Genomic DNA, 25,906 nt, shown 5'->3' with positions numbered 1-25,906 from the left:
GATCCAGACACAAAACGAAGAAGCATGGAAGAAAAACAGCCTTGAACATAGTAGAAGAAGACAGCAACTGGCAGACCGGAAGCGCCAATCCCCTGGCAACGCTCCTGCATCACGAGGTGGGACGGACCCATCCACAAATCGCAGTGAGAGAAAATATACTCGAGAGGAAAACCAGACAGTGAGCACAAATTCCCGAGCCTCGAGAGCCACCCGTCTCCACTCCCCCTCCGCGGGCCCAGCAGTTAAGGCCCAGTTTCTTAATTAAGATTCCCGATGCTCGCCGCAATTAAGATTTTAAGCCCCCAGCCAGCCAGCCTAATCTAATTCCCGCGGCTCGATAACAGTCTCTCAGTATTATAGACCCAGCCCCATGGCCACCGAGCCCGAGCCGAGCCAGTCTCACTCTACCCCCGGTTTGCGCCATGGCGAGGCTACTACTACCCGTCGCCGGCGGCGCTGGCTCCGTTCTGGTGGTGGCAGTCGCCGCGTGGCTCCTCGCCGCCGGTGGTGTGTCCGTGTCGGCCGGGGACCCGCCGCTCTCGCCCAAGGGGCTCAACTACGAAGGTGCGTGCGTCGCGATGGGTGGGGTTTGTGCGGAGTCGTAGCTAGCTTTTCTGGTGCGAGGCTAGGGTTTGGTGCTGACGGTGCCGGGTGCGCCTGCAGTGGCGGCGCTGATGGCGGTGAAGAGCCGGATGCGGGACGAGAAGGGGGTGATGGCCGGGTGGGACATCAACTCCGTCGACCCCTGCACCTGGTCCATGGTCACCTGCTCCCCCGACGCCTTCGTCGTCTCCCTGTGAGACCTCAAACTCTCTGGATTTGTTCTATTGCTGTCGGTTGGATGCCTCCATCCACATGTGGTGGTGCTGGCGGCGATGCTAATCTGTGCCTTCGTTTTGGAGCTGTGCAGGCAGATGGCCAACAACGGCTTGTCAGGCGCGCTGTCGCCCAGCATCGGGAACCTCAGCTACTTGCAGACAATGTAAGGGCTCGGAAATGTACTCTCCTGCCTTAGATTTCGAAGCTCTCTAGCTCAATTGCTTTCAGATGAGAAGGCTCATGCTCGTGTGTCTCTCTCGCTGTACGAAAATTTGAAGCATAGTATAGCAGCCAACTGCTGCTTAGGTGTACAAGCCGGGGGAGTTATCACTGTTTAGGCGATTCCATCAGTTGCTGATCAACTGTTCAGTATCGGCATAGTGCCGAAGGTGAGGGGGGACTACACAGTACACAGTACAACTCTTGGTTTATAGTGAAATTTATGAAATCCCATGTAGGGTCAGGATAAGAACTAGTAAGAACAATACTGTCCATGCAAACTCTCGGGGGTCAGGACAAGAAATGGAAATAGAATAATGCTTGAGAGATCATTGGTGGCACAACCCCACCGGACCATATTTTTTCTTAATTTCACAAGAACGGATGGCATTGAGCGTCCTGTATTGCTTTAGAACTTAACACGGCTAAATCAAGCTTGCTTTGTATGCTTGACAGTGCATTACAGCTAGACTTCCTATTCATTGTTTTACACCTATATATGTATCTTCTTTTTTGATAAATAGTGTTATAATCAGTACATAGTGTTATAATAGGTTCTGAAGATACGTAGGTCCTTTTTGTATGCTATAATCAGTTCATACTACATAGCTAGACGTCCTGTATTGTTTTAGAAATTAGAACTTAACATGGCTAAATCAAGCTTACTTTGTATGATTGACAGTACAGTACAGCTAGACACATACAAAAAGGACCTGTGTATCTTCTTGACACTTCCCATTTTACACCCATGCCGTGCTATTTAGATTGTTTTTTTTTTGGTCTTTGTCATAGCTTTTTACATGTTCAAAAACTTGATGCTGGGTGGTAGGCTACATGGTTTCATTTGGCCAAACAGTGGGTGGTATAGACCAAAATGCACAATGACTGGGAATGAGTCCTGAAGAGAATAACAGTCTTCATGCAATAGTGGGCGTCATGAAATACGCTGCTTCATTAACCAAAGTTAACTTCATAATATTTGAGTATTCAATTCAACTTGTTGCAATACTGTGCTGCCTGAAGCTTATATAACTGCCAGCTTCAGAACTCAAGAGTTAACCACAATCACCTGATTCTTGTCCAAGCACCATTGTAGTAGATCATTGCAAAGATTTAGAATTTTGGAAAGTTCCCCCTTTTTGTTTTACTGATTTTCTTAACCTTGACAAGATCGAATTAACGGCCAATCATGTTACAATTATGATTGTTTTTGCATCAAATCATGAAAATGATTGTTTCATGATTGGTAAATTTGGTACTCCCTCCGATCCATAATAAGTGTCGCTGATTTAGTACAATGTACGAAATCAGCGACACTTAATATGGATTGGAGGGGGTACAATTTTTTTGGAATGGCTCAAATGAAACTTGGAAAGTAAAGTGTCGGTTACACTTATGATTAAGATGCTTTTGGAAGAGCACCTTAATAGAAGTGTTATCTTAATCTTGTGCTGTAGTGTTGGTTGGTGTGGAACTTGTATAAATCATCTGTATTATTTGATTACAATATTCAACAGGATCTGCATTTGGTTAAACATTCCTACCCGATTGATATTTTTTGACTAAAGGAAATTTGGAACCAAAATTAATATCGATGTGAATATGTTTTTTTTTTTTTTTTTTTGGTCGAGACTATCAGTATCAATGTCTGAAGTGGCACATAATAATATACATATGTTAGTGCAGTATGTGTAATTAGTTACAGCTTTTTTCTAAAATGGGAGAGCATTCATGTTTCATCATGTTAGCTCAACTTAACTACAACCACTCATTGTGCCATATATTAGGACAAAGGTCTTTACTATCTTGACCATAATATAGACGGATATTTGAAATCGACGAACTGGAGCACAGATTTGATCTGAATTTAATTCAGCAAGTCATTTGAGCCATACCCGGATGGAAGAACGTTCAAACTTGACCAAAACAATATGAGCACAATACGTTTTGACTAAGATTTAAGCCATTGTCGCATCCTATTGATTGTCACTTGTGCTTTTCTCAGTCATGACATCAAATTCTTTCTGCTGCCTGTACATCTTGTTTCACTCCCATCTGTGCTGGTAAAAATGAAATTAACTGCCAATGCTTTAGTTTTAGATCAACCACCAATCCTCTGTTGCTGAACATTTTTCCTAATTGCCCCTTCAGGTTACTACAGAATAACAGAATATCAGGTGACATTCCTCCAGAGGTAGGGAAGCTAGCGAAGCTGAAAGCTCTTGATCTTTCTGGTAACCAATTTGTTGGTGGAATCCCGAATTCATTGGGCCAGCTGACTCAACTAAATTATCTGTGAGTTTGTGCATATCTATTACTCCAAATTTTGTGCCTGACTATCTATCTATTTGGATTATTTTACCTCTTCACTCTCTAACACATCATTATATCTGTTAGATCTCACATATCTATTACTCCAAATTTTGTGCCTGACTATCTATCTATTTGGATTATTTTACCTCTTCACTCTCTAACACATAATTATATCTGTTAGATCTCACATACATGTGTTACGGATAAAATATGACGTATTCTGATTAAGTTTGTTGTGTTTGCTTACCCAAAAGACCAAAACTCTTCTTGTGTTGTTAATAACTCAGGAATGAACTTTTGATTAAGTCTGTTCGTACAATTGAATCAAGCTAAACTATGTAAAATTAAGCCATATCCACTGGGCAACTAACAAGCTAGCAAACTCATACAAGCTTGGTGACACAATGCTCCATTGTTTATAATATTCATAAGCATTTTATATGAAATTAATTTTATTAAATATGTTTTACTATTTTGTCCGTAAAGTTGCTAGACTGAGCAGACACGTGGGTTCATGACTAGTTTTGTTATGACTATTGCTTTGCAAATCTTTCAGGCGCCTTGATAAGAACAGCTTGTCTGGACAAATACCTATAGATGTTGCACACCTTCCAGGTCTCACATTCCTGTATGTCTCTTATTACATGTTTATTTCTTTTCTAACAAATGGTGTGGTTAAATGTAATTCTTGGTGTTCAAACTGACATGGGAAATATATTTCAGTGACGTATCATTCAACAACTTGAGCGGCCCAGTTCCAAAAATCTATGCACATGACTATAGGTAAGTGGGTGGGGGAGTATGTACAATAAGCTCAGCTTTGCCTTTTTGTTATTTCGCTCCTTCATTTGCACATCTAAATTCTTGTTTCATCTTTCATTTGCTAAACTGGTCATACTCTCCTGTTTGAATGCTTAACTGAATGTTACTTAGCTACCATTTCCAGTCTTGTGGGAAACAAGTTCCTTTGTAATTCGTCAATTCTGCATGGTTGTAATGATCTTAAAGGAGGAACCAACGGTAACTATTTTGCCTGACATTATCTGTTCTCACTACAAGTGTATTTTTTGGAACTAACTTACCTTTTACTACAGATACAGTGTCTAAACCACCAAGTAAAGCGAAGAACCATCATCAATTAGCACTGGCTATTTCTTTAAGTGTCACCTTTGCCATAATCTTTGTCGTATTCTTTGTATGCTGGCTAAGCTATTGCAGATGGCGCTTGCCTTTTGCTTCTGCTGGTAATTATCTTATCATCTATATCCTTACTACCGAAACATATGATTTGATGAACATCTTTTTTAAAAAAATTTATAGATCAAGATCTTGAAATGGAACTGGGTCATCTGAAGCATTTTTCGTTTCACGAGCTGCAAAGTGCAACAGACAATTTTAATTCAAAGAATATACTAGGCCAAGGCGGTTTTGGTGTTGTTTATAAAGGCTGTCTTAGAAGCGGAACTTTAGTGGCAGTCAAGAGGTTAAAAGATCCTGACGTTACTGGTGAAGTTCAGTTCCAGACAGAAGTTGAGTTGATTGGCCTAGCTGTGCACAGGAACCTTTTGCGCTTGTATGGGTTTTGCATGACCTCCAAAGAAAGGTTGCTTGTATATCCGTATATGCCAAATGGCAGTGTTGCTGACCGCCTGAGAGGTACTTCATTTGTCCATAAATTTCGATGTTCGTGATGTCTAGCTATAGTTAGTAGTCTATGTTTTCCTTATCGAGAATTGCCATCGATGCTCTGATTTTTGCTGGCGTTATTTTGCTGTTTTTTTTTGTTTCTATTTTGTTCTCTTTCTAATGTAAACTTGATTTTCTTTTGCAGAGTATCACCATGGAAAACCTTCTCTTGATTGGAGCAAACGTATGCGTATTGCCATTGGGGCTGCTAGGGGACTACTATATCTTCACGAACAATGTAATCCTAAGATCATTCACAGGGATGTCAAAGCAGCAAACATATTGCTTGATGAAAGTTTTGAAGCTGTGGTTGGGGATTTTGGATTGGCAAAACTACTTGACCGACAAGATTCCCATGTTACTACTGCAGTTCGGGGCACTATTGGTCATATTGCTCCAGAGTATCTCTCAACAGGACAGTCTTCAGAAAAGACTGACGTTTATGGGTTTGGTATTCTACTATTGGAACTGATTACTGGACCTAAAACCTTGAGCAATGGACATGGTCAGTCCCAAAAGGGGATGATTCTAGATTGGGTAACTTCTTTGGCTCAATCTTTACATACTATGATTAACTTATAATCTGGAGTGAAATCAAACAACAAAGACTAGATACTGCCAGAAGTAGCTAATCTAATAGGCAAGATCTACAAATAACTTTTATGCATATATATGGTTGTAGTTGATGATAACATAATTTAACTGATTTTCTAGGCACAATCAATTAAGCATCAGGCTTTTGTAGTGCCAAGGCCTGACCATGCCAATAACACGTTAGTTCATTCTAATGCAATGCAGTGCTCCTACCAAATGTTGGTGCTATACTCTGTTTACCATATAATGTTAAAATCTGAATCCTGCTGCAGGTTAGAGAACTCAAGGAGGAAAAGAAACTGGATAAACTAGTTGACAGGGATCTCAAAGATTCGTTCGACATAGCCGAGCTAGAGTGTTCAGTCGATGTGATTCTCCAATGCACGCTGACCAATCCTATTCTGCGTCCCAAGATGTCAGAGGTTCTCCAGGCCCTTGAGTCTCATGTCACGCTAGCAGAGAATGGAGTAGACTTGAATAGAGAAACGCTGCCTTATGGAGGCTCGTGCAGTTTCTCCGTGAGACATGAGGATCCGCACGACTCGTCCTCCTTCATAATAGAGCCAATTGAGCTATCCGGACCCAGATGATGACAAGTGCTGGTTTTATGAGGGAAGATAGAGTGAAGCAATGACAACTGTACAAAACATGTATAGGCTGGATTAGCCAACTTGGGAGGAGTTTCCTCAGGTTGCGTCTGACAAAACGTTTTCAACTTAGAACTAGGACAATCATACTGGATGCAGTTTCCAGTGCACCTGTATGTCACCTCTAGCTTCGGTTTTTGCCATCCTGAAGCTGGGCATTAGTTTTTCTGTGCTTGTGTTTTATACGTTGTTTGAAACATTGACGAAAGGGACGGTCTTATTTCTGCACTAATTTAGCTTAGCAAGTTTGCATTCTGCAGCTTCTGTGCAAAACAATTGATATACGGAGTAGTTTATTTCAGTCCAACTTGCTTACAAGTTTTTCGGGAACTTACAGTTCAGCTCTATGTGCAAAAGGAACTGGTTAGTTATTTGAAAAGAGTATACTCTGTCCCTATTAAACAATCAATAGGTCAACATCGAAAGAGTATGCTGCGTCCCTATTAAGCAATTAATAGGGCAACATCACGTAATCGTGACCCAGAACTGACTACCTCATGTGGATCCCAAATGTCGCTAACTGATTGACTGTCAAAAGATGTCGCTAACTGATGATCCTGTTTGGGAGCGGAGGCAGCAGCTCTCCTGAACAACATTTGCGCATTGCGTGAAATAACTTCCAGCTGAAATAGGTGGACTGGCGGAAGTTTAACGCAGTGGCTAAAACAGAAGCAAAAGAGTTCGCATAAATGGTTCTTTGATGTTCCACAAGGAAGAGTTTCAAGAGAGAAGATGCACACAAGACAAAATAACTTGTCCAACATCTTGCTAGAGTTAGGATGTGGCAGAACATAACCACTGTTCAAAAAATCGGCCGAGATATCGATTTATAGTGAATCGGGTGGTTAACCAATAAGATTTGAGCAGATCGGCCAGTTGTCGCACCACCGATATTTTGGCCGATTTTCTGCATGAGAGCCGATATTTCACCCGATTTTCACTCTCATGGATGATATTTCGGCTGATTGTCAGTGAAATTTCAATGAAATTTGGTATGGTAGTCGATATTTTTGTCCTATGATTTTGTAGAATTGTGCATTAGCTCACATTTTCCATTATTATTGGTTCAAATGCAAGGAATCAAGGTAATACTTATGTGCAATGCTCTAATATTTTTTTTTGCATAACATATTATAGTATTATCAAAAATAGAATTTTACAAAAAATAAGCCGATAAATAGCTAACCGATAAAATTGATTAATCGACCGATAAACAATTAATCTTCATTTTAAGGCCAGATTAACGATTTTTTAAACATTGAACATAACATAAGAATATTGGCTGTCTCAACATGTTGATCAAAATATATGTGAGCAAAATACATACTATGAAAATTAAAATAAATCTCCGACATCCTCCTTTTATGGAGGAATGGAGTACTAGAATAATTTGATCAATCTTACAAAATTCATTTGGAACATTTTGTTTTTTGACAATCTTCTGGAACTTTTTCAACCAAACGCAGCCTGTTCAAAAATCCACCTATGGGGTTGGTTAGTCTAGCGAGGAGGGCAGATATACCAGCGCCTTTCGGGTTCATTCAACTGCGTAACTCTCGTGTCGTGTCGCACACATATAGCAGCGCGGGCGTGTCCTCCAGTTACGATGTTCCTCTGAGAGAGGAGAGACCCACGCCCAATTCCTAGCTTTCGATGGCGTCGGCTGGGAGGGTGCGGGCGGCGAGCCTGGCGGCGGTGGCGGTGCGGATGGTGGCGGCGACGGCGCGGCCGCTGTCGAGCGCAGCGCCGGCGGCGATGGTGCGGGGCGAGGACACGGAGTTCGGGTCGGCGTCGTGGTGGGCGTACGCGGGCGTGTCCTGCTTCCTGGTGCTGTTCGCCGGGATCATGTCGGGGCTCACCCTGGGGCTCATGTCGCTGGGCATCGTGGATCTGGAGATCCTCCTGCGCAGCGGCACCAATGCCGAGAAGGCTCAGGCCGGTTAGTACCACCTACCATCCGATCGAATTTACCCTGTCTGGCCCCTTCTCCTCCGCCCGTCCGCACCGAGCGCGCGCGCGCGTTGCCGTTCTGTGGGTTAGTTCCGCCGCCGCCGGAGAGAGGAGAGGAGGACGGCGGCGCAGCAATTGGCGTGGACCGATCGATCTCGAGGCTACCTGGTGCGGTGGGGTTGGGGGAATGGATTGGGACGGGCCACGTGCTGAAGGCGACGTGCCTGGAGGAGAAGAAATCGTGCCTGGATGTTGTTGTCAAGCTGTGTTTTCTAATTGGCCTGCACACGAGCTTGTGGACCATTGGATCGTGATCGGATGGCTCATATCTCTCCATCCCCTTCGTCCTGACGCTGCCGCCCGACCTCGCCGAGCCTGCGCCCCACCGGCCACCGCTCCTACTTCTTCCCGGCGCATCGGCCTCCATCCTTCTTCCCCCTAGGTATCCGTTCCCCTCGCGTTCCATTTCTTCGATCCGCCGCATCGGCTCTCGCCGTTCGGCGGTCCTGTCATCACCGATTCTCCGCTCCCTGCCCTCCATTCCTCCAAAATCTCCAGGTACCTAGAAACCTCCCACCACCACCCGAACCCCAGTCCCACACCGTGACACCAACCTTAAAACTCCCTGGGGGCGGCGGCGTAAATGAAGTTGGTCGGAGAGTACAAGTTTGATGGGTTTGTTATGGACTTATGGTGACCCCGTCACCACAGCAGCAGTAGACTAAGCTTAATGAGTGAAAGTCAATGGTAAAACATGTCTCTATCTGGACATCACGTTCTTCTTTTTTTTTTTGCCCTAGAAGGTCTTCATGTGCTAGGAACTAATTTGGCATAAATGGTAGGAGTACCAATGATGCTGCTTATCCTACTGTTACCATCTAAACTGTACCCCTCTTTCAGCACCTCAACTAACGTTGACTGACGCAACTATGGCTTTACCTTATATTCAAATACAGAATTAGTATAATATTTAATCAATAATTCGTTGCTGTTTCTGTTTCTGTTTAAGTTACTTATCCGTTTTGTTTGCTGCAGCTGCTATATTTCCAGTTGTTCAAAAGCAGCACCAGCTTCTTGTCACTTTGCTGTTGTGTAATGCTTGCGCCATGGAGGTACATAATTTTGATTGAATGTTTCTCGTTTGTCGCATTATGTTGCGCTGTGCAAATATGTTTGAAACTGTGATAGCTTCCTTTCAAATTTCTGGTCCATGACTCTAAAAATTATTAAGCTTGGATACCTTGTTCTCGTAACCATAGAGTGTTCAGATAGCAAAAGCAAGGTACTCTTGTATTTGCCTCTATTCGTTCAGTCTGTATCAGACAACATAGCTCCATATTTTCTTATACATGATTGTTCTAGGCTTCTATCTAGGTGTTTTTAAATTGTTGCATTGTTTTGAAGACAATGATTTTAGTTCTGTGTTAGTGCCTTATGAAGTTTAGTCAGATAAGATAGACTCAAATGCTTTGCATCATATAAATTTATTCATGAAGCTGGCACTGTTTGTTTTCTTTATATCTGATAACTGATAAATCACAGGATGTTTGTAACTATAGTGCAAAGTGAACTAGTTGAGAATGTACCAAAAAGTACTAGCTAATTTAGCATATTACTAAACCCCTAATTATAGTTTTTTTTGGAAAAGCCTTTTCCTGTAGAGTTCTATTAGGATAATTAACTCATTGAGTTAACCAAGCATGTGTTCAGTCTTCTCCGTGGATTAAGGTGCTAATATGAATGCACTTGTCGGAATTGCTTAGAGTCAAGTGTGTAACATGCAATATCTCAGTATTTTACATGGGAATTCATATTGTAATGATTAGACTATATCTGCAAATCAGCAACATTTCTTTACTGAATTCAAAATTTCCTAGTTCATACTGTTAAATTCAACAGCAAGAAAGTCTATCATAACTGAAGTGTGAAGTAGATTCATAATATTTGTCGTATCCTAGTATATTTTCTCGTCCTGTGGGTATTATGCTTTAATGATCTTCAACATCAATATCTGCAAAGTTCTCCCCACTTCATTGAGTTAACCAAGCATGCGTTCAGTCTTCTCCGTAGATTAAGGTGTTAATATGAGTGAACTTGTCTGAATTGCTTAGTCATGTCAAGTGCGTAACATGCGATAGCTCAGTACTGTACATGGGAATTGATATTGCAATGATTAGACTATATCTGCAAATCAGCAACATTTCTTTACTGAATTCAAAATTTCCTAGTTCATACTGTTAAAATTAAAACACCAAGAAAGTGTAACATAACTGAAGTGTTAAGTTAGATTCATAACATTCGTCGTGTCCTAGTATCTTTTCGCGTCCTGTGGGTATACTGTGTCAGATACGCTTTAATGATCTTCAATGGTAATAATTTATCACACATGGTATCAGAGCTGATACCTTCACCCAAACCATATACGCTGCCGGTGAAGGAGCTATTCCTAGAGGTACAAGCGGCAAAGGAACGAGCTGGGTTCCATTACACTCTGTAGGAAATGCATAGACAGTCCACGCAGCAAACCACATCAATATCTGCAAAGTTCTCCCCACTTCTGGCATGTTTTCCTAATCCTAGATTAGTTGACATGCGTATGTTTTTATTTATTTTCCCCCTACTTAATTTCTGGACTGTTGAGCAGTTTGTAGACTGATAATATATTCTCCTCTTGTATCCTTTTCATGCAGTTTTTAACCAGTGGCTCTTCCACTTTCTTCTTTGGGTCTTTGCAGGCTCTCCCTATATTCCTTGACAGGATTTTCAATCCTGTTCTTGCTGTTGTCTTGTCAGTGACATTTGTTCTTGCTTTTGGAGAGGTACTGCATCATATGTGCAAGCACTAATATTTCTGTTACTAGTTTACTACTGGCCCATGCATAGTCTGATTGATCATTCTGTTTTTACAACCAGGTTATACCACAAGCAATATGTACTAGGTATGGGCTCGCGGTAGGTGCTAGCTTTGTATGGCTTGTACGCATCCTCATGATCATCACCTATCCTATTTCATACCCTATTGGGAAGGTAAATCAGCAACATTTCTTTACTCAATTCCAAATTTCCTAGTTCATATTGTTAAAATCCTTTGAAGCTTCTCTAGTGCATACATTTTGAATTCAAATGATTATACTATAATGCCGCCTGTGCTCACTGCTCCCGAGTCATCTCTTTGCTCATTTTGGTGCCATAGCTGAGAATCCGATAACTGGTCTGCTAGTTGTTTCTTGTTTCTATTCTTATTAGCCCTGCCCCTTGTAGCTGGAGTTAACAAATATCCATCATTACTTTAGCTTCTATTTCAGAGACCTTGTCAGTTTGTATATTTTGAGCTAACTAAGGTTTTGAGTACTTTTATGAAAGAACATATAATTCTGTTTATTTATTCTTTGTTGTGTGTTGAAACTTTGAACTACTGCCTGCCAATTGATGCCTGGAGACAGAAAAAAAAGTTACCCCTGGCCCGTTTTACTTTTCATGGATGTGTGAAGTTGTGTGTAAAGTACGTCCATTAGCCAGCGTCAAGTACTAGAAATTTGACTGGCATGTCTTCATGGGTTTGTCTGCAGCAGAATAATAAAATAATTTTGAAAAGAAAGTTCTTGTTACTCATGGTTCTATACTAGGTAAGCAGTTATTGGTGGGTTTAAAGAGCAACTTACAATTTCCAGACATTTGTTTCCAGTTGGGAAAAACAACTTCTTCTGAAGTCCGCTAGATTCTAATACTTTAGTTCTTTCTTAATGACTGGCCATTAGTTTGGTGCTGTTCATAGATAAGCGATCTTAATCTTAGATGAGTGAAAAAAAATTGTATTGGTTTATAAAACAGTTAAAAATTTACTTCTCTGTCCATGCATATTTAATGAATACCATTTTCTATAGCTACCTAGCTGGCATCAACTATCAAGGATTCTATAGCTAAGACCCATGCACAATTTGTCCCCACTTTTTTGTCCTTTCAATAAAAAAGTACATGAAATTTTCATGTGATTGAAAATTCAAAATTGTGCTAATATCTTACACAGTTCAGTAGTAATTCAGTATAAATGGTGTTGATTAATGTTGCATGTTTTTACCTTTTAGTAAATGACATGGAATAGTATGTAACCTAATCTGCTTTGATACCTGTTATTGTTTAGAGTTATGCCCACTTGATCTGATTGTTGAAGTGATCGGAATTTTATGTTATCTCACAGCTACTAGACTGTGCTCTTGGGCATGATGAATCTGCGTATTTCCGGCGAGCTCAATTGAAAGCTCTTGTTTCTATCCATGGCAAAGAGGTAACATGATTTTAACATGTAACTTCATAAGAAATACGCACATTTACCAATGTTTCTTAGTCAATTGCTTCCCTCATGGTAGGCTGGTAAGGGTGGAGAGCTTACTCACGATGAGACTACAATCATAAGTGGAGCGTTGGACTTGACAGAAAAGGTGTGCAACATCTTCGTAGTTTGGTTTCTAATGTTTCTTTTTTTAAGAGGGAATTGGGGATTTGCCCCTTCGTTGAGGTGATCTGCCCTTCTTTATATCGCAGTTAATCCTATACCCCAGAGTTCCTGCGCCACATTCGATTTCCCCTATGTCCATTATACTCAGTTTTAATCCTGGCTGTACTGTCAATCTGAACTCTGGGCAAATAGGGACAGAATGTTCTCTTAGAGTGGTATAAAGGCTGGCAATGATTTAAAATGAGTTTAATAATGAATTTGGTGGACAATCCTCTATTGGGGTAGTAACTTCGGGGCATAAGATTGAATATCAATATAAAGGACATAGCCTCCAAGGCGCATCAACTATGGGGTAAATCTGAATCGATAGTTTATTTTGATAAAATGAAAGACAGATCCTCACTGAGAATCATTAAGATTGAATGCCAGTGTAAAGCAGGACAGATCCTCCAAGGCACATCAGCTTAGTGGTCACTGAGATTCAGAAATGCTAAATTTATTTATTCGAATTCCGCTGAAATCTCACTGTATTGTGTATGCAGACCGCCGAAGAAGCTATGACACCTATTGAATCAACTTTTTCATTAGATGTGGACTCCAAGTTGGATTGGTAAAGTTTCCTCGGAAAAAGTTGGATTGGTAAAAATGCAATTCCATTTGATACACCATAATCTTATTGGTGTTCCTTATTACCATCGATCCTACCTCTTGTGACACCTTTTTAATCTTTTCTTAAATCTTCGTTTTTCTCTTGATTACTAATGCACTTGAGTTTCCATGGAGCAACAAACATGTGCATTGAAGCATGGCTCAAAGTACATTCCTAATGCTAGGGAAAATAGGCTATGCATGTTTTAATTAGCACTTGCTTTCATATTGAGGCTATGCGCCAAAATATATACACCTACTTCTGTAGTAAAAAGCAATGTAGGAAACCCCTTGTAGAGTGTAGACTACATGCATCTTGGAGGTAAACAATTAAGGTTGGGTTGTGCCTCTACATAACTACATAAGCACTCTGTTGAAGATCTGAGGGCTAACAGTTCCTATCACTGAGGGGAGGTGGATACAAATGGACCATCACTGATTAAAACCTTTTAGGAGTAAATATTTTGTGCCTGTTGTGCTTTGACATGAGTACTCTTGTGCTTTTGTGGATTTTAGTCAGTCTGTATATGCCCATTGACTACAGATTTGTTGAAGTGTTCGGTTCCTTCAGCTGAAAGGTTGGAATGAGCAGTTCACATTGTCTGGTTTTGCCGCTTTTTTCTTGCGATTTTGTTATTGCCTATTGCAAGCCCATTGCATAGCTCATGACTGAAGTTTCTTTCTGATTTCTTTATATGTGGATCTAAATTCAGTTGGTGTCATCTTTTATGGTTTGACCTGGATATAATTAATAAACAAGTGCAAATAGTATATATACTGATAGGATTATGCGATGAAACTTTTAACTATACATATTCTTATTCACAGTTAATCTTATTTACTTGTATTTACAGGGAAGCAATTGGTAAAATTCTTGCCCGGGGCCACAGCCGTGTGCCTGTGTATTCAGGAAATCCTAGAAATGTTATTGGTCTCCTGTTGGTAGGTTAAAATGCTGCCATGGAGTATTACTCAGTGATCTGTTGTTTATATTCACTAACTCACTATTAAAAACTTAATTAGGTGAAAAGTCTTCTGACAGTTCGTGCTGAAATAGAGACGCCAGTCAGTGCTGTTTCCATTAGAAGGATTCCCAGGTATACACCCCAATTCTATTGTAATTATATACTGGAGAACATTTATGTTTCAATATGTCATGCAATTATTTGATAGTGTAAGTGTCTTCGTTGCTGTATTAATACTGGTGTAAAATATTCTGACAAACAGTTGCTCAACATTAATCTTTTCCAGGGTTCCTGCCGACATGCCTTTGTATGATATACTGAACGAGTTTCAGAAAGGAGGTAGCCATATGGCTGCTGTTGTGAAGGCAAAACCCAAAAATGCACCAGCTCCTGATAAAACTGAACCATATATGGAGGCAGCTGCCTCAACAAACCTGAATGCACCCTTACTATCCAATACTGAAGAAAGGGCGGATATTGTGATTGTTGATACTGAAAGACAACATAACACGCGGTCAAACACAGTGGCTAGCATATCAGAAGATATAGATGATAGTCCAGTCATTGGAATCATCACACTCGAAGACGTATTTGAAGAACTCTTGCAGGTAAGCTGTAACAGACTAAATTGATCTTCTGTGGAATGTAGCGTTGCCATTTTCCTGATCTGTTGTGGACAACTGCATATGCAGTTTAGGAGCAGAAAAACACAACACATGTGGAGTATAATGGAGCAATAAAATTGAGCTGCATAAGTTTGGGCATTGGCTTGCAACTGCCATTTAAACTTTAACAACATTGTAAATTGAGCAACTGAAGTTACCTTTCCTCAGGGTAAGAGTTATTTAGTTTCATGATAATCTACAAAAATCAGTTTAATCATTTTTTATGTGTTGCTTGTATGGTTTACCTATGGCCATGCTTGTGCACATAACACAAGTAAATGTCAATTAAGTTTTGTGCTGTCTTCCATACTTGAATGCCCTCTTTCATTATAATGGAGTTCATTCTGCTGCCCATGACATCTCACCGGTTGGAAAAGTGATTCTGCTATGCATGTACTCTTTATCCTTTGAGTCTTGTTTGTTTGGGCTGGCTGTGTTTTCAAAGCTGCTGTGGCTGCCCTTGCTGCCAAATCTGCTGTGCTGAGAAAGCTGTTGTGGTGAGAAATACTGTTTTTTTTTTTCAGAAGTCCTAAAATTGGTACTCCCTATTATATATCTACCCACTAAGCTGATACATGAACACCCACCTCTAATCACATCTATACTCCAGATTGCCATGTTTGTTTTTCATTGTTTTTCAAGAAGTTCTAGCCTTGGTATTATAAATCTATACCGAGGTGATAAACTATTCCAACTGGAAGTGGTGTATTTGTGAAGTTTCTAGTTTTGATTCAAATTTCTCATTTCTTCACCATTTTGACTTCGGGATTTGACAGGAGGAGATAGTTGATGAGACGGATGAATATGTTGATGTTCATAAAAGGTAAGTCTCATCCTTATAGGAACTACATGCTCCTGGCTTTCTTCACCTTCTACTAAGTGTACTCTGCAACTTAATTCCCTCCCTCGCAGGATCCGAGTCGCTGCTGCAGTTGCCGCATCGGCAGTTTTAAGGGCTCCATCTTACCGGAAATTAATCAATCAAAAGGCTGCAGTAAGTTCCACTTTTATTAATGATGCGAGCTGATTAACAAAATATACATTATATATCTGGCACGATCTCGAAATACAAAAGGGTTGGTATGAATACAAGATTTGGAGTTGGAAATTCTCCTTCAATTTGACTTTTCCACCGACAAGCCCAAGTTTTTAATTTAGTGATGATTCTAAAATCACCACATGTGTAAACTGCGATTTACAACACATAAACTGTATGACCACATGTACTTGTCCAAAGTTGTCTTGAATTCAATTTCACCTTAACCTGTGTTACGCAGTTGTATGCATATATCATTCTTTGCTGCATTGGCTTAGTTGGTTAGTCCGATCTATAGTAACAATTACGTACTAACATTTTATCTTGTTTTGAAGATAGTTTTTGTTTCTTAATGGCGGTTTTGTTTTTCCATGAATTTTTGATGGAAGGTGATAAGATGTTTAACATTGCATTTCCTTTAGGGGACGCTTGGTCAACCAGAACAGCCTACTGGAATTCTGAAGAAACCTACTGGTGATTCAAATCCGTCAAAACATAAAGTGATCCTTGTTGAGCGTCATCTATAAAACGGGAGGTGATTTTAGATGCACATCAATACAGCGGCGGAACACATGTTCCAAATGGGATTTTTTTGCCATTCTCTTCCGCAAGCAATAATAGAACTCGCTTTGTAAATTTCAACTGGCGCTATGTGATTCCCTTGTCATGAGCTTTTGAATCTGTTCAGCACTGCAATAGTGACAACCAGTTTTGCTTGGGAATCATAAACTTGGAATGACAGTGGATGGTAACATGTGAATAACATACGGGAACATTCAACCGTACAAATAGCACGTCTGTACGGTACAGAGGCTGAGATAGTTGCATTCTGTTTGAACTCTTATCTAGCCAGTTATCCTTACTAACGCATGACAATGTTGTCTCTGCAACTATGGAAGTCGCACAGACAAAAGAAAAACGCTACGGTGGCATCATAACAGCACCTTATCCGACCACCAATTCCTTAAAACTGCAGTTAAAAAAAGCCTTTGAATTGCCAAAAATAAATATACAAAATTTGCTCCAGCAGATTACCTACCCTGTCTGCTATCCATATACTATTATTTTTGTTGGGGCTCACCATGTATTCTGGAAGGATAAGGTGAGCACGTTACACACCCTACTCCCCATCCACAGTTTTCTTTTGCGGGCTAAATTTTTGGCTCCGCCTGCCTTTACTCGGTGTGCCGCCTCCATTGCGGCACCATCCGACGCCACAGCCTCGAGCCCTCGACCTCCCGCGAGCAGGTCTATACATCCAGGATGGCCGGCCACGAACACCGTGCCACCCTCACCTTGATTCGTTCTGCCCCATCGCTCAACCGTCGAAGCTCAACACTGAAGTTGCATGTCAGAGCTTGGCTTCCAACACCTCGCTTTAGCCACCCGACAATCGGCATTGAGTTGTATGCTTGGAAGGTGCTTGTCGAAGTTTTGACAAGTTTTTTTTTTATTTCTTTGTAATTTGTGTGAGCAATGCCATTGTATGGTGTATAATTTTTAGTGTTTGGAATGGTATTTGTGTAGGTTATCTCACTTTTGTACTTTTTGACTCGTCGGGCGATGATGATGATTCTGGGATGAAAAGACATGGGAGATCATGATACCGTGTGTATTAATGTACAAAATTATAATTGAGGATGAACCATAACAGTCGAACAACTATGAGGCCCAAGGACAATCCTGGCCGAGTGCAAACATTTCTTTAAGTGAATCAACAAATCAAATATATTGTGGCCACCTAAATAGCTTCAAGTTGAGGATTTGCAGCAGTCGGCAGTGGTGCCTACATGTTTTATTTGAATTATTTGTTCATTTGAATCCTATGTTGTGTTTGAAATTTTAATATGTGAATTTAAATTGTTGTTAAATTATATGCGGTAGAGACATTAATGTTTGAACCATTTATGACATGGAAATAGAGTTATCAAAGAGTTATCGATATCCATAACATAAGAGAAACGGGAGAAATATATGGGTAGATTATGGATAAGTCTGTCGAGGTAGGAGACAAAAAGCGCTGTCCAAATTATTTTTTCGCGAAAATAAAAAATCTTGTGTTTTGATGCTTGATAGAAAACAATTATATATAGAAGTTCAAGAAATGATTAACACCGCACCACACAACTCAACCCAACTAGCTAAACAAGGGGAGTAGCTAACGAAGACCACTTTATCGAAAAAAAAAGAAGTTAATGAAGACCATGGGCTCCCGCGTCTGCCCATAGTCGTGCCTCGGCCATAATGTCGTTGAATAAGGATGCAACCGAGGAAACACGCATTATCGAAGACTGCAACGTTCCGTTCCTTTCAGATCCACCATGCAGTGAGCATGATTATTGACGAAGTGCCCTTGCACAACTGACGATGGGAGATCCGCACCACCAACGACCATTACTCTACAAAGTTGTTCTCCACCATCAAAGATCCAGAGGTGGACCTGATCCATGAGAGGACCTCAAACCAGACCATCCTAGAGAAGAAGCATCCGGTCAGAATATGCGCTATAGTCTCCTTGAACTGGTTGCAAAACAGGCATCTAGGTGCATGTGGTAAACCACCTCACGCCAGCCGCTCACTCGTTCAACACCTATCGAGGCAGACCAGTCAGATAAAGAACTTCACCCTAGACGGCGCCTGATAAAATCAACCCATGAAATTATAGAAGCTGCCCTATGTTGGTTGTGCATTTTTCTTTTCACTCTTTCTAGTACTCCCGCCAATATATAATAAACATTGGGGCTTTAGTTCAAATTCGGAGTGTCCAAATTTAAACTAAAGCCCCATCACTTATTACAGATTAGGAGTAGTACCTTGAAAGTCATTAAGCTGTTGTTTTTGGAGGCCGGAGGGGGAGGGTTACAATTTTCCCTTCTACCACATCATCGAAAAGAAAGGCAGAGGTTGAGTGGCTCAAACGGCAAGAGATACATCCGAATGCTCAATTTTTGAAGTTCAAATTCCTGGAGTTCTCGTTAAAATAAAGGTAGAGCCATTTTCAACTGACTCGTTACATTTACCACTAAAGGAACAGTCAAAAACAGGATCCAGACTACAGCTCTCTCAAAGACATCCAGGTACAATTCTTCATTTAGACAGCTGCAACAGGTTTGCTACAACTTATTTCTCTAGTATCATGGACCTGATCCATGAGAGGACCTCAAACCAGACCATCCTAGAGAAGAAGTGTCGGGGGGAAGATCCCGGGTAGGGCAATGGACACGGAGCAGCCGGCTGGCCACTGGCCGGCTCACGGCAAAGGCCGGCTGGGGTGCAGCCGGCTGGCGCCGTGGCCGGCTGGTCCGGAAGCCGGCTGACTCTAGGTCCTAGTCGGCCTGGCTACGGCCACCAATGTTGTAGCTGGGCCGGCTTCTACAAGCCATATCCGACTGGGGGTTTGTACCTCAGACCGACTCGAGGCTGGCGAATCTTGCACTAGAAGGAACCGGGTTGGAGATCCGGGTTCCCAAAGTCCACGCTGACTTCATCTTCCGTAAAGCGCGGGGCACTGTGGAGCAATAGTGCCACGCGCCGGACAGGCCATCATGGTCCACGTCGATCCGTACTGGCTACAGTGGCTGATGGCGACAGGGACACCTCCTCTCCATACCGCTGACCTTGGCAGCCGGATGGGACAGGCCATGAGGCCTCAACGGCTCCTGACGTCACTGCCTCGGGAAGGAGCGGAAGCCGGAGCCGGCCAAGCCGGCCAGTAGACTATAGGGTCTTATATGTAAAGTGCCGGTGGCTATATAAGCCGCACTACCCCCTCTCGTGCAGGGGATCGATCATTCTCACTTCACTTCCACCCCTAGCGCTGCCCTGAGAGAGTGACTCTTGTCTTCCTTAGCCTCCCAGGAGCAGCCGGACACAGCTCAAGGAGCAACCTTGTATTGTGTGATCATCATATACATCCCTAGCAGGAGTAGAGGTGTTACCTCCATCGGAGGGCCTCGAACCTGGGTACGTCGCCGTGTCGCTCGTCCCCATACCCGCATCCGGATACCGCCGTGAGATCTCCTAGGAACCACCTTCGTTAGCCACCCTATGGCATATGCCGTGACGATACCACGACAAGAAGCATCCGGTCAGAATATGCACTATAGTCTCCTCGAACTGGTTGCAAAACAAGCATCTAGGTGCATGTGGTAAACCACCTCACGCCAGCCGCTCACTCGTTCACCACCTATCGAGGCAGACCCAGTCAGATAAAGAACTTCACCCTAGACGGCGCCTGATAAAATCAACCCATGAAATTAAAGAAGCTGCCCTATGTTGGTTATGCATTTTTCTTTTCACTCTTTCTAGTACTCACGCCAATATATAATAAACATTGGGGCTTTAGTTCAAATTCGGAGTGTCCAAATTTAAACTAAAGCCCTAGCACTTATTACAGATTAGGAGTAGTACCTTGAAAGTCATTAAGCTGTTGTTTTTGGAGGCCGGAGGGGGAGGGTTACAATTTTCCCTTCTACCACATCATCGAAAAGAAAGGCAGAGGTTGAGTGGCTCAAACGGCAAGAGATACATCCGAATGCTCAATTTTTGAAGTTCAAATTCCTGGAGTTCTCGTTAAAATAAAGGTAGAGCCAGTTTCAACTGGCTCGTTACATTTACCACTAAAGGAACAGTCAAAAACAGGATCCAGACTACAGCTCTCTCAAAGACATCCAGGTACAATTCTTCATTTAGATAGCTGCAACAGGTTTGCTATAACTTATTTCTCTAGTATCATGGTATATAGTGAATAGCCGTCAAAAGAAATAAAAACCGCTCTTGTTTCATTGGCTGAAGGAGGTGAGAGTAAGAAGCCTCAGTTTTATTTAGTCACATCATGAATGGCATTAGCCAAGTAGGCAACATTTCCTGTTGTTACACCAGCCATGCTGCAAGACACAATACAAATGAAATTAATACGCAGATATACACCAAGACATCAGCGGAAAAAACTGATCCCTGCAAAAAAAAGATACCAAACAGTATTAGTTGTTGTTATACCTTATTCTCCCGTTGCGTGTCATGTAAATATGGTATTCATTTGTCAAGCGATCAACTTGTTCAGGTGTCATCCCACTGTAGCAGAACATTCCAATCTGCACAAATACACAAAGCAGTTATTTATACGATAATCAAACTGGAAAAAGTATCTTTTTGGTCTGCACTGGCAGCACTGCTATCCTTAGAGCATCTCTAACAGAGCCCGTAAAAATGTAAACTGTAAAACGCGAGTTCGGTGTGCCGGCGCAGATCAGAACCCGAAAACTCAAACTGTAAAAAAGCATATTCCTAAATATGGTACTAGACCCACATGTCAGAGCTCCTTTTTTTCTTCTTTCCTCCTCCTTCTAGCTCTGTCCATCCACCCAGCCACGCACGTCCACGCCGGCCGGCCACCCCGCTCCGGCTCCGCCCCGCCCTACCTCGGCCCCGCCTGCGCCGCGCCGCGCCGCCCCCGGCCTCGTCCGCCCCAGCTCCAACTCTGCCACGCCCACCCCGCGCCCCCGGCTCCGCCATGCCCCGGCCCCGCCCTCCCGTGCCACCCCGGCCCCGGCCTCGCCCCGCCCTCCCGCGCAGCGCCGCCCCGCCCGGTCCCTCCCGCGCCGCCCCGGCCCAACCCCGGCCGCGCCGCCCTCCCCGGCCACGACCGCGCCGCCCCTCCCCGGCCTAGCCCTCTCCGCCCCGAGCCGCCCCACATCGAGCTCACCCCGGCCCGCAGCGAGCTCGCCCTGTCCCACGCTGCCCCACGCCGCAGCGAGCTCGCCCCGCCCTGCGCTGCCCCACGCCGCAGCGAGCTCGCCGGAATTTGGTTGGATTCCAGCGAATTTAGTTGAATTCCGGCGACTGTACCGGCGGAAGCAGTTGGCTCGAGCTGAAAATTCAGCGCGCCACGAGTAGGGGTTCGGTGTTCAGTTCGCTCTTTCGGCCCCTACAAATACAGGCCGAGTTGGGTTTTCGGTCTCGGCCTGAAAACTTTTTTTCGGTTTTGGCTCGTTTACGGTGACTGATCTGCGCCATTTTCTGAACTGAACCCGTAAAATGGCAGTTATTTTTCGGTTTTGCCCAGTTTACGGGCTCTGTTAGAGATGCTCTTAGGGCGCAGTGTGTACAGGCAAGCACTGCCTGGGCCCTACTTAATGCAATGACCTTGGACAGGATGCATTGTGCATTGGTACAATTTGCATGACAATATCAAATTTCCATAATGACATTTACCACTATTTACCTGATTGGTAACATGCTCCCATGATAAAGGTGAACCTAAGTTTTCGAGATTCTCCCGAAGTGCCTTCCGCATTCCAATGATACGATCAGCCATACCCTAGAGACAACAAGACTTGTTAATAAACTGCCTTTTGCATACTTTATAGATTTCATTTAGGAACTTTAGATAGTTTAGAGAGCTAATCAACAGTTTACCTTGACCTCTCTCAACCATAGGCTTTTCAATTCTGGATCATTAAGGATAATAGATACAACCAATGCACCATGGACAGGTGGGTTGCTGTACATTGGTCTCGCAATCTGTTGCAATTGGCTCTTAACAGCAACTGCTTGCAACTCATCCTCACATAGAACACTGCGATAGTAGAAAATCAAATGACAGCAACGACCATGACATGATCACTATTTTAAAAATAAGATGCCATATTTTCTTTCGAGTCATGAACTTTGCTACAGATATAATACATATAGAGCATTCTGAATTGAAAAACTTCTAGTCTTTTGTTTTATTTTGAAATGGCGTGTCTTGAGGAATCCAACAAGCTCTGACAAGCCATATTTATTTTATTTTGATCGCAAAGCCATAATTAATTTTGCATGAGCATGCATGCTATATTACACATTATTACTCAAACTAATGGCCATGATGATAGCATTATGACATATGTTTCAACAGTAACTGGAAGTGGTCGAATAAATACCTCAGGCATCCCGCTCTCTGTCCATAAAGGCCCATGTTCTTTGCATACGACTGAGCGCATCCAATTTGGTGCCCATCTTCAAGGAATATACGGATTGCCTTGGCATCTCTCTCTGGATCACCGCTAGCAAATCCTTGGTACGCCATGTCAAAGAATGGGAAATGGTTCTTCAACTACAAGAACACAAGATTGCGATATGTAAAGCGTATACTGTAACTAACAGGAAGCCGATACACAAGTAATACAATTGTCTGTTATTTTTTCTTTCTGCTTACCTTGAACTGATAGGATATCTCTCTCCATTGTTCCTCTGTAGGATCTACCCCAGTAGGATTATGGGCACATGCATGAAGCAAGAAAAATGAGCCATTTGGAGCATTCTGCAGGTTGATAGAGAAAGTCAGAAGAAGAGAACATTAAATGGAAGCAACTATAGGCAAATTTCAACTGCAATCATGCCAGGAAATGGTGAATCCTTCCGTGGTTTAATTTCCAAATATGTAACAGACAAAGTATTATATCAGAGAACCTATATATAAATATAGAGTGGCTCACAATAAGAGCCAGAATAAGTAACATGGCAAGAAGTTGATTCATAGCTATGTGGTTTCAAAACTCCATATTAATTGTGATACACGGAGGAACAACAGTGCAATATGCCAAGAAGAGAAATATGTACTCCCTCCGATCCATAATACGTGTCGTTGTTTTAGTTCATTTTTAGTCAAATTTGAACTAAAACCACTACACTGATTATGGATCAGAGGGAGTGTGTAAAATGATGCTAGAGAAATGGATCACCTTGATATCATCCATCAATCCTGCGAAATCAAGCCCTCTTGATTCTGGATGGTAATATGAGTATGTTCTCTGTGGCACTTGAGCATCCCTCCAAATATTATGGTGGCTGGGAAAGTTTCCAACATTGATATTAGCTACTAAAAATGTAATGCAAATGGGAGAAAAGCTGCTTAAAGAATCATGTCTGGCTACCGTAGAAGCATAAGGTAACTATTTCTTATAGAGAAACCACACTTGGGTTTCCTGAAGATCCTCTCCCTTCCATTTTTTTTTTCTCAAAATGATCTGAGAAGTGAACAGAAGAACAATTGGTGTCACGGCAGAATTTCAACTCACTTGGACCATGTCGGCGTAGGTATGTAGATCTGTGAATCCGGCAAGAAACGCTTCTGGAAATCAGCGAAGAGCCGGCATGCACCAGTGCCTGAAAGCGCCTGCACCGCTGCAATCCTCTTATCTTTGATGAACTCAGATTCCTCTCCGTACACCAGCTTTAGCGACTCTTCAATCATCTTGATGCTTCCTCCCATTGGAAGGTACTCCCTGTTGTGTAAAGATGGTGATCATCGCAAGTTAAAATTCGTGGAAGATTGGCAATGTCCAGTAATACTAAGTGTTTAACCAAAAGACAACATGTCTGGGGTGGAAAATCAATTTCATGATAATCACCCAAAACAAGCATCTGAAAATCATCCTCAGTTGCAGAACATGTAGACAGATCCAAAATCGATGTCCTGATAGGCTGAAAGCAGCAAATGCGTTCGGGGACAATTGGGCCCATACAAGATGAAGCAAAACTGAATCTCACTTATTGATCAAAACTACAACTATCTAAACCCCATACAAGCATGCTATTTCTCCCTAAACCCCCCAAGGTTCTAAAGCCAGCAAGTAGCTAAGATTCAGAACATGTACAAACTAGCCATCCGCGAATCCCGTGTGCACTCAAGCACGGGATCCCCAAGTTGTTGGATATAAGACCATTCGTGCAGCAGCAAGTAGGAAGGGGATCTCACTGACATGTTGAGGTTGCCGGCGATCCGGCTCTCCGCCTGGCGCACGCAGTCGAGCACGACGGGCTTGCCGTTGTCGTCCCGGTAGGCGCCCTGCAGTTTCGCCCAGCCCCCAATGCTCAGAACCAGAACAAGAACCAGCCGGGATTCGGATCGAGAGAGAGGGAGAAATGAAGAGGCAAGCTGGGAGAGGCGGGCACTTACGACGCCGACGTTCACTTTGTCCGGGGACGGGTCGGCGAGGAAGGCCTCGGTGACGCCGAGGATGGGGTCCTTGGGCGCCGGCTCGACGTGGCCGAAGAGCGACGCCATCGCCCTCGCCGGCGCGCTGCCCGGCAGCAGGGGCCCGCGGCGCCGGATCGCGGAGGCCGCGCGGTGCAGCGCCATGCCGGGCGGGCGGGCGGGGAGGAGGAGGTGGCTGCGAGCTTGAGAAGGGCCTGGCGGAGAGGAAAGGTGGAAATCTGTGGGTGTTGCGGCGGTGGTTTTGCGCACTGTGGAAGGGGGAGCCAAAGAAAAAGGCGTTTCTTTTGGACGATTCTCCTCCTCCTCCTCCTCGATGCGCGGGCGGCGCCGGCGCCTCCCACGCCATGCTAGCTGACGACGTTATGGTCCACTGTTTCTACTACTGACTTGTATTCTTCCATCTCCTGTTGTTGACTGGTAATTTTTGTTAATGCTAGTTATACCAAATGGAAAAGAGAAATGCTCATCATTTGCTAACGTACAAAGTTCTTTGCTGCATAAAGACCACCTCCTGTCTTGTACTCCCTTCCTTCACAGCTACTACTATTTTTGGGTTTGATCAAAGTCAAATTTTATAACTTTTAGCGAAAATGAGCTCACACCAGCGTTTTCGAGCTCAATAGAAGCGCCGGCAACCCCGGCGCCTCGCGAGCGAATTTGTTTGGGCGTGGGAGTCGCATGTCAGCCACACATCCCAAAATTATATATCTTTTCCACCAAAACCTCGTCCCCTCCGCCGCTCATTTCTCCCACCCGCCGCTCCATCTCCCATCCAGCCTCGTGGTCCGAGGTGGAGGTCTTTGGAGGATGAATGACTCATCGAGGCGTGGAAGCAAGTGAGCTTTTTGTATGGATTCGTAGCACAGAAAACAAAAAATTTCCTACCACACGAACGAATAACAAGCTAAGATCTAATCTAGTAGATGGT

The 25,906-nt window shown here is 43.0% G+C and overlaps 3 protein-coding genes across 4 annotated transcripts; 2 read left to right on the top strand and 1 right to left on the bottom strand.

Annotated features, from left to right (window-relative positions):
- Window positions 1-359: 359 nt before the first annotated feature.
- On the top strand, window positions 360-6,533 carry LOC127321010 (probable LRR receptor-like serine/threonine-protein kinase At5g45780). The gene is made up of 11 exons (XM_051350064.2): window positions 360-564; window positions 664-796; window positions 911-982; window positions 3,190-3,333; window positions 3,908-3,979; window positions 4,075-4,134; window positions 4,298-4,371; window positions 4,446-4,595; window positions 4,672-5,007; window positions 5,183-5,574; window positions 5,904-6,533. Exons 1-11 carry the CDS (start codon window positions 423-425, stop codon window positions 6,219-6,221), a joined length of 1,893 nt encoding a protein of 630 aa, XP_051206024.1. The 5' UTR covers window positions 360-422; the 3' UTR covers window positions 6,222-6,533.
- A 1,294-nt stretch (window positions 6,534-7,827) lies between these two features.
- On the top strand, window positions 7,828-16,842 carry LOC127321009 (DUF21 domain-containing protein At4g14240). 2 transcript variants are annotated; one of them, XM_051350062.2, is made up of 13 exons: window positions 7,828-8,217; window positions 9,264-9,340; window positions 10,964-11,047; window positions 11,142-11,255; window positions 12,427-12,513; window positions 12,596-12,667; window positions 13,227-13,294; window positions 14,187-14,274; window positions 14,356-14,429; window positions 14,584-14,905; window positions 15,739-15,785; window positions 15,875-15,956; window positions 16,421-16,842. In XM_051350062.2, exons 1-13 carry the CDS (start codon window positions 7,932-7,934, stop codon window positions 16,523-16,525), a joined length of 1,506 nt encoding a protein of 501 aa, XP_051206022.1. In that variant the 5' UTR covers window positions 7,828-7,931; the 3' UTR covers window positions 16,526-16,842. The 2 variants fall into 2 exon arrangements, with proteins under 2 accessions (XP_051206022.1, XP_051206023.1); XM_051350063.2 differs by lacking the exon at window positions 7,828-8,217 and adding an exon at window positions 8,420-8,975.
- A 3,681-nt stretch (window positions 16,843-20,523) lies between these two features.
- LOC127321011 (aspartate aminotransferase, mitochondrial) lies at window positions 20,524-25,288 on the bottom strand. The gene is made up of 10 exons (XM_051350065.2): window positions 24,940-25,288; window positions 24,743-24,828; window positions 24,059-24,265; window positions 23,723-23,828; window positions 23,197-23,301; window positions 22,922-23,094; window positions 22,416-22,575; window positions 22,222-22,317; window positions 20,997-21,091; window positions 20,524-20,884 (listed from the first exon to the last, which is right to left on the bottom strand). The coding sequence occupies exons 1-10, from the start codon at window positions 25,120-25,122 to the stop codon at window positions 20,818-20,820; spliced, it is 1,278 nt and encodes a 425-aa protein (XP_051206025.1). The 5' UTR covers window positions 25,123-25,288; the 3' UTR covers window positions 20,524-20,817.
- Between the last annotated feature and the right edge of the window lie 618 nt (window positions 25,289-25,906).

This window comes from Lolium perenne, chromosome 6, assembly GCF_019359855.2.
Source record: "Lolium perenne isolate Kyuss_39 chromosome 6, Kyuss_2.0, whole genome shotgun sequence".
Taxonomy (NCBI): Eukaryota; Viridiplantae; Streptophyta; class Magnoliopsida; order Poales; family Poaceae; genus Lolium; species Lolium perenne.
This window is presented reverse-complemented; position numbering and strand designations above follow the sequence as displayed.

What these genes read in the sequence shown, in the direction of transcription:
- LOC127321010 (XM_051350064.2), top strand. Translation starts at nt 423, where the DNA reads ATGGCGAGGCTACTACTACCCGTCGCCGGCGGCGCTGGCTCCGTTCTG. An exon ending in GACGCCTTCGTCGTCTCCCT is followed by an intron (nt 797 to 910) that starts GTGAGACCTCAA and finishes GGAGCTGTGCAG; the next exon opens with GCAGATGGCCAACAACGGCT. An exon ending in ATCTATGCACATGACTATAG is followed by an intron (nt 4,135 to 4,297) that starts GTAAGTGGGTGG and finishes TACCATTTCCAG; the next exon opens with TCTTGTGGGAAACAAGTTCC.
- LOC127321009 (XM_051350062.2), top strand. Translation starts at nt 7,932, where the DNA reads ATGGCGTCGGCTGGGAGGGTGCGGGCGGCGAGCCTGGCGGCGGTGGCG. An exon ending in TTGTTCTTGCTTTTGGAGAG is followed by an intron (nt 11,048 to 11,141) that starts GTACTGCATCAT and finishes TTTTACAACCAG; the next exon opens with GTTATACCACAAGCAATATG. An exon ending in TTTCATACCCTATTGGGAAG is followed by an intron (nt 11,256 to 12,426) that starts GTAAATCAGCAA and finishes GTTATCTCACAG; the next exon opens with CTACTAGACTGTGCTCTTGG.
- LOC127321011 (XM_051350065.2), bottom strand. Translation starts at nt 25,122, where the DNA reads ATGGCGCTGCACCGCGCGGCCTCCGCGATCCGGCGCCGCGGGCCCCTG. An exon ending in CAGAGAGCGGGATGCCTGAG is followed by an intron (nt 22,576 to 22,921) that starts GTATTTATTCGA and finishes CTACTATCGCAG; the next exon opens with TGTTCTATGTGAGGATGAGT. An exon ending in GGGAGCATGTTACCAATCAG is followed by an intron (nt 21,092 to 22,221) that starts GTAAATAGTGGT and finishes GTATTTGTGCAG; the next exon opens with ATTGGAATGTTCTGCTACAG.